The 15,307-nt window shown below is 41.4% G+C and overlaps 1 protein-coding gene across 2 annotated transcripts in view; it reads right to left on the reverse strand.

Moving 5' to 3' along the window:
• Positions 1-15,307, reverse strand: part of NCSTN (nicastrin) — a 150,320-nt gene that overhangs the window by 78,104 nt on the left and 56,909 nt on the right. For both annotated transcript variants that reach the window (XM_086945340.1, XM_086945341.1), the window contains exons 8-10: positions 12,949-13,101; positions 7,354-7,458; positions 6,716-6,793 (exon numbers count right to left, since the gene is read on the reverse strand). In XM_086945340.1, coding sequence (XP_086801466.1) covers positions 6,716-6,793; positions 7,354-7,458; positions 12,949-13,101 — 336 coding nt within the window. The remainder of the gene's footprint in view (positions 1-6,715; positions 6,794-7,353; positions 7,459-12,948; positions 13,102-15,307) is intronic.

Genomic DNA, 15,307 nt, shown 5'->3' on the forward strand with positions numbered 1-15,307 from the left:
GCTCGATAGGACCGGCAAGTTGGGCGGTGGAATCGCATGCATTTTTAGGAGCTACCTCTCTGTTACCAAAATCACTTCCCCCTCCCTCACTTCCTGAGAACTCTTCTGCCTCGATATCTCCAGCAAGGGCAAACCTGTCTGCTCTTTACATGTCTTCTACCACCCACCCGGGGACAACCTCACCTTCACCCAACAACTCATGGACACGATCTCATCCAATGACGGTCGGCTGATCACTCAAATTTACCTGGGTGACTTCAATCTACATTGGAACGATCAGAAAGATGCAGTGGTAAATGGTCTCAAAACTTTCCTCAATGCTCTTGACCTCACCCAAATATGCAACAGCCCGACACACGGCAAAGGCTCGATCCTCGACCTTATCATCGCCAAAGAAGGCTCTACCCAATTGGGGTCGATCCAACCCTGTGACTGGTCAGACCACCACATTATCACTTTCTTCATCAACGAAAAAGTTCAATCTAACACGGCTCAACCCACCAAATCCAAGATCTGTAAAAGGGACATGAAGAATCTCAACCCTATCTCCCTTCCTTCTCACACTTGCAGTCTCCTCCTTCCCCCTACGGGCGCCCTTGATGTCCAATCACTGACTGACCACTACCTCGACTCTATGAACTCAATAATCAACTAAGCTGCCCCCCTGCAACTGAAGAGAGTCTCCACCAAGAAGTCGAACCCTTGATACGATGGCAGACTCAATGAAGACAGACGGGCTATGCGAATGGCAGAGCGCACCTGGAGATCTGATCCCTCAGCACTGCACCTAAAAACGCTGAACAACAAGAGAAATGCCTACTTTAGGAAAATCAAGCGTTCGAAATCTAACTTCTTCAGCCTCCAGCTGGACCAAGCAAAGAACCGACCAAGAAAACTGTTCGAACTAGTCAAAACTCAAACTAAGATGCAACCGTTACAATCAAACAGTGCAACAAGCGATATTCCACATTGTGAAGACTTTTCTGCATTCTTTAAGCTAAAGACCGACAACATAAGAAGTGATCTCCTCAATGATGTAAGCCGATACTCCAGCCCCATCAGCATGACCACCACTCACCCTAAAAACAACGCTGCATGGACGTCATTCGACACCTACACTGAAGAAGCAATTCACAAACTGCTCTGCACCTTGAAGCCCGCTAATCACTTCACAGACCCCCTACCTGCTAATGTTGTGAAAGACTTCACCCCCCTGCTCCTCCCACTCTGGACCAAAATCATTAACAGCTCCCTTCAACAAGGTCTCATCCCCGACTCCCTCAAGGAGGGGCAAGTCACACCTATACTCAAGAAACCTACAGCTGACCCGGCTGACCTGAACAACTATCGCCCTATCACCAATATCCCCACCGTGGCAAAGCTACTGGAAAAATGTGTACAAATCCAACTGACAAAACACATTGATCAGTTTGACCTCCTCAACCCTCATCAATCAGGCTTCCGAGCGAAACACAGCACGGAAACGGCTATGACGCACATAATTGATGACGCCCTCCAAATCCTTGATCGCAACGATTCCTGCCTCATCCTTCTTGACCTCTCCTCAGCTTTTGATACTGTCAAACATGAGAACCTACTGGAGCTGCTAAATACTAGAATGGGTCTATCCGGGACTGTTCTCAAATGGTTCACTTCCTTCCTACATAACCGGTCTCAGAAGTTCAAGATCAACAACGTGCTGTCTTCACCGGTGCCTGTAACCTTAGGCGTCCCACAAGGCTCCTCCCTATCCCCCACATTGTTCAACCTCGTCATGGAACCACTCACCACCTTGCTTCAATCATCGAATGTACACTTCCATATGTACGCCGATGACACGCAACTTTACCTCAAGCTACAATCCCCGAAAGACATCAAGCTTCTGAACTCCACACTCAGAAACACCCAATCGTGGTTGGCTGATAATCACCTCAAACTAAATGCTCTGAAAACTGAGTGCCTTCTGATCTCACCTCCCACAAAGATTGCCATCACCCAGACCTGGCTCAAGCACCTAACGGTGTTCAATGTCCAACCCACCATTGTGGAATCTGCGAAAATCCTTAGGCATTACACTTGACGCCAAGCTCAACATGCAGCAGCACGTTAGCAAAGCTACTAAAGGAGCTAACTTCCAAATCAACACTTTGAGGAAACTTAAACCCTTCCTCCCACCTAAGGACTTCCAAACTGCTGTACAGGCCCTAGTTATCCCCCGCATAGACTACGGAATTATGGCCCTTATTGGACTCCCCATTACAACAACCGCACCCCTAAGAGCCTCCTTGAATACTGCCGCGAGACTCATCACTGGTTCAAGGAAACATTCGCATATATCCCCGGATTTAAAATCCCTGAACTGGCTGCCCTTTGAGGCCAGAATACAGCTGAAAATAGCAGTTATGACACACTCGGCCGTTCACCACAAGTCACCCAGCTACCTCACCCAAAAGCTGACTATATCTGGAGGCTCGAGATCCAATAGAAGCACAAAAAATCTACTCCTGAAACCTCGTAGATTCCGGAAGGAAAAAACATGCAAACGCTCCTTCTCAGGAATGGCTCCCAGGATCTGGAATGCACTCCCTCCTGAAACCAGGCTTATCTCCTCCACGGCACTTTTTAAGAAAGAGGTAAAAGCCATCCTTATGGCCAAGTTCACGTGAACTCTTCTGCTGCTGGAACAGAGACTTCAGCACCGTTGCCGCAGGTCTGGTTACCTGATTGACTATTGGTATTATTTTTGTACATGACTGATATCCTATTATGCTATCTCACTTACTACCGACTACTATATTGCTCCTAATAGTTGGTTCCAATTACCCTCTTGCTGCCCCTACCCCTTGTCCCTGCGAGCTTTAAGAAAGAGGTAAATGCCATCCGTTGGGCCTAAGCTCACCTGTTCCCTATTGTTGCGGGATCCAAGACTCTGCACTGTTTCTGTACTATTATTTACATGGTCGTCTACTGGTTTTATATATGTACTTGCAGCTACCCTATTCTACTATGCTACCATATTGTACCCAATAGTGGATTTAACCACCCTCCTGTTGCCCCTACACCTATTTCTGTAAAGCGCTCTGATATCTGCAAAGATCTTGTTTGCGCTATATAAAACTTTGAATAAATAAATTAGAAACTCAAGACCAATTTAGAAAAATAACAGATTTGTATATAAATTTTGACACCAAGATTATCTGAATCAAGTAAATACTTTAGATGTTATCAATGTTTACAGTAATAAAAAATGACAGCTGTCACATTTCAGGCATGAGCCTCAAGCGTTTTAATATTATACTATAGGAGAAAGATTTACTGCATAGACACACTGGACTGTTCTTCTGGACTTAAGGTAAGTAGGGGCCAAAGTCCAAGAAAGCCCCAGCAGTTCAAGTTTACCTGCCGAGGGGTGTCTGGGTGCAGAGGTACTACACACGGTGGTAGCCTTGAACGCTACCCACTAAAGCCAATGGGGCAAATGTACCAGTAAGAAAATGGTTGCAAGGGAGGACTGGTGGACCAGTCCAGCAGAACCCGGGGGTGGGGTGGGGGTGAGGGGGGGGGGGGGGGGGGGGGGGAGGGCGGAGGGGTGGAGAGGTTCCGTTCTTGAGGGTCTCAGGACCACAGAGACACCCTTAGGTTACCTGAGCCTGTGCTGGGGAGCTCAGGTACAGAGGTATTTCTCTGGCAGGTCGGGGAGATAGAGGCTCTCATAGTTCTTGGTGTACTGCAGAAGATGGATTTTACCTCTTGGAGCAACGAAGACTTCTTTTTGGGATGCTGCTCCCTCGGTGGGCCTTGAGGGTTTACAGTACACTGTACCGGGCAGATGCTGTTGGTGCCTGCTGGTCCAGGAAAGTGGCTCCTCCACTCCAAAGGAGAGGTTACTGGGTCGATGAAGTGCTATGGAGACCTCCAAGGGTTTGGGAAGGCTGTACTTCTGGACGAGTTGTTGTCTGTGATTGTTGGGAGAGCAGCACCCACCCAGCGTTTTGTGCAAAGTTAGATGCTGGTCCACACTTATCACATCTTTGGCTCTTTTTTGTCCATCTTCTTCTTTCAGGCAGACAAATCTGAGTTCCTGGTGTCAAGAGGCCACCTAAATACTAAATTTAGGGGCTTTAAGGCGAGTGAAGGGTACTACCAATGGTCTACTTACCCCTGGGTTCACTACAGCCCCTATATGACCACTTCCATTGGGGAGTGGGCATAACCCAGCCCGGAGTTCCTAATTCCACCAAAAACAAGGTGGAACCCTTCTTTTGTGGAGCACATCAGGCAGCCCACCTTAAGGGTGTGACTGACCTGGTAGTGCACCATGCCTCCCTCCATATATAATTTCCCACCTGCCCTGGTGCCAAATGGCCTCAGGGCAAGGGGTGGAATCTCCCAGGTCTGGGGGAAGATAGGGTTGCATATCAAAGGCAGCATGGGATTTTAAGCCCCTCGCCTTGCTATGCCAAATCACTAGCCATCCTGCTGGAAGAGGTGTGAACACCTCCCTCCAGAGCAGGCATTGTTTCTAGTCTCAGCGAGCACGGGATCTCACCGGCAGGAGTTCAGAAACCGGTCTGTGGTGGCAGACTGGACGATAGCAGTTAGCCAGCACACTAGACACTGGCAGGTTTTTCAAAGGGCACCTCTACGGTGCCCTTTAGGTACATGTCATAATAAATCTAGTACTAGCAACAGTACAGATTTATTAAGACAAGGTATTTGATCCCTTAAACCATAGGTTTCCGTAAAGTCATCATGTAGCTTGGGAACATGTAATGACCAGTGCCCGGTACATATACCCAAGATATCTTCCCTGTTCACTTGTACAATCTAGTAATTGAAATAGAACAAACAAGGGCATATTTGCTCATGCAGATAGGTCCTCACATGCAATCTAATGCACCCTACCTTAGGGCTACAAGGCCCGGTAAAGGGGTGACTTACATATATTACATACAGCAACTTTAGCATGGAACACAGAGTGTGAAATGATGTATTTTCACTCATGGTTAGCATCATGACACGAAGTCTGCAATGGCACCCTGCAAGCAATTTATAGGGGGGGGGGGGGGTCCCTTAGGGTGGCATAATAAATGCTGCAGCCCTTAGGAACCATCTTTAGTACCAGGCCCTAAGTACTAGGGGTACCATTTATTAGGGATTTACAGGGGTGCTAAGGTGTGTGCCAATTGTAACACAATTAGACCATTTCACCTCGTCTGTAGGGAAAAAACACTGGCACCTGGTTAGCTGGGACCCAGTGCACATCAGTAGAAAAAACATCAGTACCAGTGGAGGTGACCATGACAAAAAGGGTCACTTTCCTACACCATGGCTATAATACTATAAGGAATTGCTAGGGTATTTAAATCTTTGGTTCACCAATGATTTCTCCGCCATCGGTATCAAGCAACAAATGAGAAGCAAAACCTTAATTAAATCAAATTTAAATCTATATTTAATACTTAGGCTGAATTCAAGAGAACTAAGACTTTGAAATATGTTGTAGGATGTTACATTTTTGGTATAAATCCTTCATAATTAGCGCCCCCTATGTCGGCAGTAAAAAGAGACTCAAACATTTTAAAATATTAGATTAATTAGAATTCTGGCACTCGTGTCTTTGAATTATTGCCACTGTTTGTGCAGAAAGGGTGAAAAAGGCTTGAATCACATCATTTGCATTTGAATGCATTTATTAAAGGTGTTTGCAAATAGCGAGGACAACCTTTTGCTGAAAATGGCATTTGTTCTTGCTTGAAGGCCAGTTTACATGCACTTAGTGAACTGAATCATAAACTGCAGCTGTAACTTGTAAAAAACAAAAAATATATAAATGTCCTTTAATTTTTAAGGTTTTTCATACGCTATAAGAAATGAGCAGATGAACTGTACCTGAACAGGAATAAAGCTATTTTGGGACATAGATATTATAATAATATTTTATCTTAATTGTTGTTTTCCGTTTTGAAAAACTGATAACTTGCCCATAGTTACAAAAACAATCAGGTCTCAACTTAAAGGTAAGTTACCTTAACTAACCTTTCATAATGGACTTGTGGCAGACAGAGGGACTACTGTGTTAAATCCATATTTTCCAATTCCTGCCTCACATGCTACAGAAGATGTGGGGCAGCACCATGGCTAAAACAATTAAGATGCGACTGTTGGTACTGTTGAGCCCTGCAGCAAAATTATTCAGAAGAAGTGTCGAGTTTGATTAAGAGTATTGAATGATATAGATGAAAACTAATTTCAAACGAACAATCATCATTGCTGCTCCACTTGAAACAAATCGACCTCTGTCTCCACACACAGGACAGATCATATATATATATATATATATATATATATATATATATATATATATATATATATATATATATATGTTATGCAGTGGGGGAGATCAATGTATTTTTGCACCCTATGTGTAGGATAAAAGATGGAAAGAACATTGCGACAATGTGGTTTTAGGCAGAGGGCCACCATGGTCTAGATAGGCAAAAACAAAGTGCTAAAGGGACAGTTAACTGCTTTTCCTATTATTTCAAGCCATGTTTATGCCAAAATAATGTTATATATTAGCTTTTGAAATATACTGTGCAGATCACTATAAAAGTGAAAATAAAGACAAAAAAAACAAGTGACTGCAAAAGCAATACACCATGAAATTAGGTAGCAGGTTTCTCAGCATATTTGAATGAACCAACCATATTACCTGTGCTGAAACAGTATCATTCTTTAGAGAGATGGGATCTGTATGCAGCCAGAGGACGGACGCATTTCTCAAAGCAACCTGAAAATTAAAAACAAAGATTCAATTTCCAATACTTTACATTCACAGGAAAGTTTAACTGCTGGTGCTGATATTGGAAACCACTAGCTAAAATTAAGCATGGCTCTCAGATTCCGGATATCCCTTCCCTTCAAAAAAGTCCATGCAAGCAATACTTTACATATTACATATCACAACGATCTAGCACAAAACAAAGCATACTATTTTCCAAATATTAAACAAAGTGAAAAAATTCCATGCAAAAGCGAGGGAAGAAATTAGCGCCCAAGAAGCAGAAAAGGAAAGTGTGATTTTAACGCATATGTGAAAAAACTGTGAAATTCCTCATCATACAGAGCATCTAGAAAGACTGTACTGAACACGCATTACAGATCAGTATGGAATGTAATCACAAACTAGGAATAGTCATAATATTGTGAAAAAGAATGCATATTGCTCTACTGCCATGTAATATTTATTTGCACTATTGGTGTAATATCGGTCTAAATTCCCCTTCTGGGTATTTGTCAGGAATTCACCTGGACTTGCAAAAGCAATAGAGACTGCACACAGATGCCTACCTGGCTAAGCTCTACAAAGGAGTGAATGTTATTCAGTCCGATTGGGAATTTGCCCTTCTGCATGTCGTACACCATCCGCGAACTGCCGATGTAATCAAAGGTCTCCTATGATAGAAAAATATTAATCATACATACCCACCAGGCCCTTTGAAACACGTGGCATATGTTCACAATTGAGGTAAATATGCAGGACCAATTTGCCTCGGACAACAAATACTGATGACAGACCACTCACCTGATCCAACCTATATGCCATCATGCCTGATTGCAAACATAATTGATTTAAAGCCATGAAGTAGCTTAGCAAGTCCAGTTTCCATTTTAGAAACAAGAATAGTAGTGAAACATTCTATATATTTCTCCAGTAAAAAAAAGGAGGACTTTAAAAAAAGAAAAAAGTAGACTGGATGCATGAGTAGTAATTACAAATCAGTTTTCTGTTTTATCCATTTTTAGGTCTTGCCTAGGCAGCGCTTGCACGGTCTCTTTGAGAAATGCTGTATTCAGAATATAGGCATTAGGCTCCGTCCATGTATTTTATTGGTTTGTTTCCAGTCCAAGGAGGACCTAGCTTGGCAGTTCAGGCTGGACTGATACCATGGGGAGCAGAGTCAAGACTGATTTGCATATGGTTGTGTTTAAACTGGAATGGCATGAGGAGCGAAAGAAGCGATAGATTTAGCCCTAGATCTCTGTACAGGGGGTGAATGTTTGACATTGATGATATGTACTTTTGCACTAATCTTTAATATTGGTGTCTGTGCAGCCTTCTTGTATTTCGACCAGCTCGCACAACTACATTTTTTAAATAGTAAATGTTTATTTCAGAAGCGCGGCGCACCGCAGTTCATCAGTACCTAAGCAGCGCGGCATGCTAAATGCCTAATCTTTACTAAGAGCGGCCACGCAACTTTCTTTTATTTTGCACGGCTCACACAAGTATATCTTTTAAATATTACATGTTTTACAAGCTGCACTAAATCGACATTAATGGCACCCGTTCATCTTTGTTTTCTGTTGTGCGGCTTGCCAAACTTTCATTTAAATTTCAGATGCAGTGCCGAATGCTTAATCTTTAATAGCGCCCGGGCGCATTTCGGCTCGCCCAACTTAATTCTCATCAACTTTAAAAGTGTTTTTCAGCAGCAGAGCACCTTGGTCTGATTCTTTATCAATGGTGGCCGCAAATGCACTAAGCAAATAAAGTGTGCAGTACCACAGGCTGTTAATAGGTGTCCCTGTGGAGTTGTAAAAGAACCTCTATCTGCCACATAAGGTACTGCACCTTTAATGCAATTATAAAAAGAAAAATTGCAAACAAGCATACTCTTCCATTTGTTTGTAATGGAAGTGAGATTTTTGTTGGCTTGAGTTTTAAAAAACATCTGTTTATTTAGCTTTATTTCAGAGCGAAAGCTACATAAACAACAATGGGGCAATTTTAAAACGCAACATAACAAAAAACCTCACTTCCAATACAAACAAAAACAAATGTTAAGCTGCAATCTTTCTCTTTATAATAGCATTAAGGGTGCAGTACTTAATGTGGATAATACCTGCCCCTTTACAACTCCACAGGCACACATAGTAACAGCTTGTGGACCTGCACCCTTTCCTTGCTTTGTAGAATTACTTTTATTGCTTATGCTACTGCTGGGATATCTGTGGACAAAAAAATAAATCTACAAAGTTTTTCATTTGCAACGCCAATAGCTCACACTGTCACTAATGCGAGACCTATTGCATTGCAAATGCTTGTTTACATTACTATAGGTAAAATAAAATAAAGTCTGTAAGTATCTTTAACGAAAATGCGAGAAGCAAGCGTCATTTGATTGTCACTTTGTTCTGTCAACCACAATTTCTAGGCCAATAACTGTAGACAGACAGCTTGAGTTAAAACAAGCATTTGCAATGCAATATGTCTCCCATTTGTGAGAGTTAGAGCTATTGGTGTTGCAAATGACAAGTCTTTTACCCATGTGTTTTGGTTTCCAGTGGAGTGAATGTATGTGGAGTAGAGCGGAATTATTTGGGTTGGACTGGAATTGTTAGCTGTGTAATTGTGTGGTTGAATTGTGTGGTGTAGATTGGATTTGTGTAGTGGAATTATGTGGCATGGTGTGCAATGGAATTATGGGGATAGTAATTATGTGGTATCAAGTTTACTTGAACTATGTGGAGTGGCATTGTGTGTCATGAAGTGAGCAACAATTCTTGGAACACACGGTCACATTTTCTGGCGAGTGACCGCTCACCCAAGTACACTGCCACACTGGACAAATCCGTAACACGAGTTAGTTCACGTCTGCCCTGGGCAAAAGTCCATTCGCACATTGCAGAGGAAACCAGTGACACTCAACAAGAATGTTCTAAAACACAACCAACTGCTGTGGATAATCCCCAACAAAAAAGTTCTAAAAACTTCTCCAACTGCAGAACTGATCTTCAGATCAACGTCACTCAATTTAACATCTGAAGATGATGTCAATATCCAATGGCAGTTACGAAGCGTTCTCTGGCTGTAAGCTCAGCTATAGTTCCAATAACCAATGTGCGATACCGAGAGGAGCCCACTATGTGCACCCCAGCACCGAGGCGCCATTGGTCAAAGACCTTAGAAAGACCAAATGACATGAAAACACGCCACATCACGAAGGAAGGGCCGGAAACCAGATTCAGGAAGTTCAGTATGCCAGTATACGAAAACGGCAGTCCACTGAGTTTTTTTACGGGAAAGCAAGATGGCGGCACGTAGGGACATCCAGTGCCGGGTGGCTTCAGGCATGTGCGTGCACCAAATGTTGCTGCACAGCACAGGTACATGAAATGCAACATGGAGACGTCACTGTTCATCCTGCTGCATCTTCCTGCGCCCTCATAGAAACTGTAAGGAGACCGTAACGGAGGTCATCCTCACAGAAATTCAAATGCCCCGTAGACCTCATGCAGCAACAGCAGACCAAGATGTAGCATGTTGTGGGGAGGGAAAAAACACTCATACTTGTCTTTTGGGCTGATTGTAGATTGTTGACCAGGTATGTAGGGCATGTATTCCCCTTCTGAAGACTATGAAGTGTGCTTGCCTTGGGACAGATTTTGTGTTATTCTAATATATTGTATCCTTAAATTGTGTTATCTTTTTTAAACATGTGCCGACAATGAGAAAGTTCTCCTCACTTGCACCTACTGGAGACACTCTGCAAAGCTGCATAAATGAATTTGAGATAAACCCCAAATAATTGACACCCATCACATTATTGCCTCCATATCACTATTTTTAATGTCAGCGATCTAAATATTTTACTGAGCTAAAAAATATATTAAAAAACATGATGATAATGCATTGTTTGTGGACTAAGGTCTCCAGAAGCTTAGCTGGCAAGGAAGAAACATGAGACAACAAGTACAAGAACAGTTTGGTTCACAATAGGTTCCTTAAGCAAAGGCACCAAAGTTGGTTGCATCAATGGATGGGGATAATTGCCACAAAAAGAGAAGATTTCAAACAAGAAATGATAATATGAGAAACAGATGTGGTTCCTTTCCTGTGCTGCAAAACAGACCAAATATTCAGTGAAGGACCAAATTTCATCAAAAGACGTTTACAGTGGACACTTTCCATCTTTGTTATGGAAAAGAAGAGGGTATCAAATGGCTTCCCAGAGTTAGATGCTCAGTGATGGCATGGATCACCAGACTGGGCAAACCCTGACTTATTGAGCTCAATATGGTTAATGGAGAAGTCTGAAAGTTCATCTAAAGAAGATGGGAAGATTGATTGTTCACCGAGATAAAATAGCCAATAGCAATGACAAGAGCGAAAAATGATTAGGAGGGAATGTTCGTCAATGTTTCACCCTGCATGAATGTAAGGGTCTCCTCAAGACATATCACTGATTGATCTTTTTGTTGATTCACCAGAGATTGTTCTGGGCTTTCAACGAAACATTCCTTGTTTATGTGTGCATCCACTGTTTAGGTGGTTAGTTGGCTAAGTCCTGAGGAGACCTTTATATTCACACTGGGTCGAAACGTCGACAAACCCTGCCTTTTGGTTTACTCTTGTGATTTGTTCTAGAAGGTATATTGTATTAAGTCATGCACCCTTATTTTTATGGTTGAATATTGTAGAATTCTATTGGGACTTGTACAGTGTCTTTGTTCATATAGGTTATAAATGAAATCACTTTAGCACTAAGTCGTCTGCATTATGATCACTAATGTCTTTGTAATAAATTATTGTATTTAATGCATACAAAATAGAAATCTTTTTAAGTGTTCTGTGCGTTTCAAATTAGATTTAATATGAGAAATACTTAAGTCAATCCTATTCTAAATAAGTCCCACAGGATAATGTTTTCCATTAATACATTCCTACCCTCGTCCACTTTGGTTTACAGGGTTGTTCTTGTACTTCTAAACATTCATGGTAGTAGTAGTCATAGTGAACGGCAAGGAGGCACCATCCAAATGCACAATCTGCAAACATCTAAGACCATGAAATGCACGACTTCTGGCAGATGTTTAAAATGGACAAAACAGAAGTACACCCCACCAATACCAAATCACAACTCTGAGCTTCCCCTAGCTGCCCTCGTACCTTCAGATCTTGCTCTATACTATTCGCCTTCCTTCAGAAAGCTGGTCATTCACATACATAAAATACTTGGCCTTATACCTCGCGAGAGGTCTGTAGTTATTTCTCGTTACTTCGATCTCCATACACTGAAAAGAATCCTCACTTGACTTTCATACTACACAGTGTCTATGATCAGCACCCAAAGGGGTTAAAGACTTAGAGATTTAATTACAGGAAAATATTTGACTTGTGCCTTCCTTTTTTTCTCATCCACAGATTCCAAGTAGTCCTAGCTGCACTTCTACCGAGGGAGACCTAAGAAACATTGCCACATTTTCAAGCTCTTTTTGTCTTACCGTGGATACCAGAGGCCATACTAGCCTCAATTCAAATCTTCTACAGCAAAGTTCTTCGGCCATCAATTGCATCAACATTTACAAATTACATCCTCATAGTGAATCTTGAATCCTTTTCTCAGCTCCTTCACTTTATCAAATACTTCCAATAAAGCACAAGCATTTGGTCATGGTTTCATGATTTAAACTTGAAAACTGTGGGACCTACAGCTTCGCCAGCTGCGGAAGAGATGAGGCAATTTAAATGTAACTACAAAGTTGTAAAGACACACCTATTCAAAATGAAAATATTTAAGTTTATGGTCACTCTGTCCTATTGGACTAGCTTCAAAAGGCCTTCTTGATGATATATGGTGCACTTAAAAATATCTAAAATTAAAATAAATCTTAATAAAAGGGTCTAGAAATACACAAAACATGTTTGTTGGCATTTGTTGTAGGAGTTGAATAAAAAGGTTATAAAAGAAACATTGGCAATATTTTTCACTGTCCATGTTGTGGGCGGGCGAAGAAACCACCCACCACCCAAATCTATAAACCTCTGTATAACGTTTCGATGATTAGTATTTACAGAGCTGGTTCAACATTTCAAACATCATTACACTTGATACAAGTATGAGTAATAAATAATAATACTGTGTAAGTCAATTAATTTACCCCTTGGAAGAAGACAAACATGATGTTCCTTGGCAACATTTGAGAGTCGGGTAGTTTTTGGAGAGCCTCAGCAGCAGCAAGCTGAGTCACAAACCCTGATACGGCACTGTCTGCTGCAGGGGCCAGGTCCCAGAAAAATGAACGGCTGTCCAGCTGGGAGGAAACAGGCAAAATGGATTAGGAAAATGTAAACCAAAATGGACTGACTGAGCTTTAGTCAGGGCCAATGGAATTATGCGATTCTGCGGCTGTGGAGTTTTCCTGCATAAATAAGGATTTGCCACATAGTCTATCATCTGCAGCATAATCTGCACATTTTAAACAAAAACATTGTTTCTTTCTTAAACCGATCGAAAGTTATTAAAAATGAAGTGATGTGTTGCACCGCAGTGGATGACCTTTCGAATTGGCAGAATGTTCCCCTTTCAGTTGCTTATTGTTGTATTTGGGTGTTAAACTGGTACTAATGAGCTGTAACCTTCGTACAGTCCGTATTAAAGTGTAAAAACGACAAAATAACATAATACTACCACAAAATGTGCCAAATTAAATAGCATGAGTTGCCTTTTCTTGCTGAATAATTTAGATGACACTGCCTAATCAGTTTGTCCTCCCTTGCCACATAATTCCAGTGACCCTGGCTACATTTTATTGCTGTCAGCGTGCGATTCCAGGTCACAGTATTTCGAGCAACAGCACTTAACACAGCTACCTATGATGTATAACATAGTAACACAGTTTTGGTGGCACTAACCACGAATTAGAAGTGTATTAGACAAAACACAAAAGCTGATAACATAACTAAAATATCAAGTAGTTTTGAACATATGCTCAATTTTCAGGTGACAATCATAACTTTGAGCCAAGTAAGCACGACCATCGACAAGGCTTCTTGATTCAAGTTTAGCTGAAGGGTAGATTTAGCACTGGAGAAGTCTTTCATCAGGAACAGCAGATTCACACTGCATGGGTCTTCATATGAACTGGTTCCAAGAATCCATTTATGACCAAATAAGAGGTTACTCCCATCCAAATATGTAGTAATAGTTGCTTGTTACAGTAATTGCTCAGTCACATCTTTCCATTTAAAATGAACAAATATAGGTAATTTGAGTTCTAGACACCCTTTTTAAACAGCAATGGGCAGTCATACCATGTTTGAGTTAGTTGGCAATATAGCCTAAGGCTACTTGCTGATGCAGAGAACTAAATTCTCCAAACATGCCTGCAAATTTGTAGACCTGGCTGGTAACAGCAAAAAAAAAAAGCGGTCATGAGGTGGAAGTCACGTGGGGTCCCAGATATAATAAAATGGTTGTAAAACGTCAATGGGCCAACACAGAAACAGCAGCTCTAGCCACTTAGCAAGAGATGACCGGATAGAGTGTTAACAGATTTATGGGTTTAAACTGTTGGCTACTGAAGCCAAAATCAGATTAACCTTATCTGAAACGTGAGATTAATGAAGTTATACAGTGGGACGAGAATGGGTTCTTGCATAGGACTAAACAGAAGAACTCTTGAGGTTGAAATGAGATAAATTGTTGACTGGGAACATCATCATGAAGGACAGCGCACATTCGCGCAAAGACTGAAACCCAGACTTTGTGTTAATATATTCAAATACATAATTAGTAAATAGTACAGAAATACTCTAACTGACTGGTGATGGGTAGATATTATTGTTGTGTGTATTCAATCTGCACTTTAGAGTAATGGCTGAAACTTGACTATATAAATCTAAACATTGTTAATTGGTTGCTGCGTTGCTGCCCCTTCATCAAATGAAGGTATTACACTCCTTTTCGGTTTAACTACTTTATAAAATGCAGAACCAATAACGAGAAGCATACACTCTTGAATTTCATGTAACGACCTTGGAAATGTTACTCTCCAGAGACCATACCCTGGGCAATGAACCTGGTGGATATCCACATTCAAGTTACTACTGTCGTGCTTTGTTTGTGATAAGGGAGCCTCAGAGGAACAGTCGTCATCCTAGAGAAAATACTTAGTCTCTTGCTTACATGATACCTGCAGCATTAATACTAAAATATTGCCTACAGACTAGCAACAAATTACCTCATATAAAGTGATATAAGCAAACTTCTAGGAAATTCATCTCCTCCTCTAAGTAATCAGTCTATAACTGAGCTCTGAAATATGTATTTGGAACCAACTACTTCATACTTACCACATATTTCTGCTAGAAATATGAAAACAGTAGAGCGATAGAAGATTTGAAAACAAAACTGTGTGTATGTCTTTCAGAACATCAATCCCAAGATAGTTATGTGAAACCAGTGCCATTGATATTGTGTTTGTCCCTTTTATTTACTTTAATGTCCTTATATGGAGA

This window comes from Lissotriton vulgaris, chromosome 12, assembly GCF_964263255.1.
Source record: "Lissotriton vulgaris chromosome 12, aLisVul1.2, whole genome shotgun sequence".
Lineage (NCBI taxonomy): Eukaryota > Metazoa > Chordata > Amphibia > Caudata > Salamandridae > Lissotriton > Lissotriton vulgaris.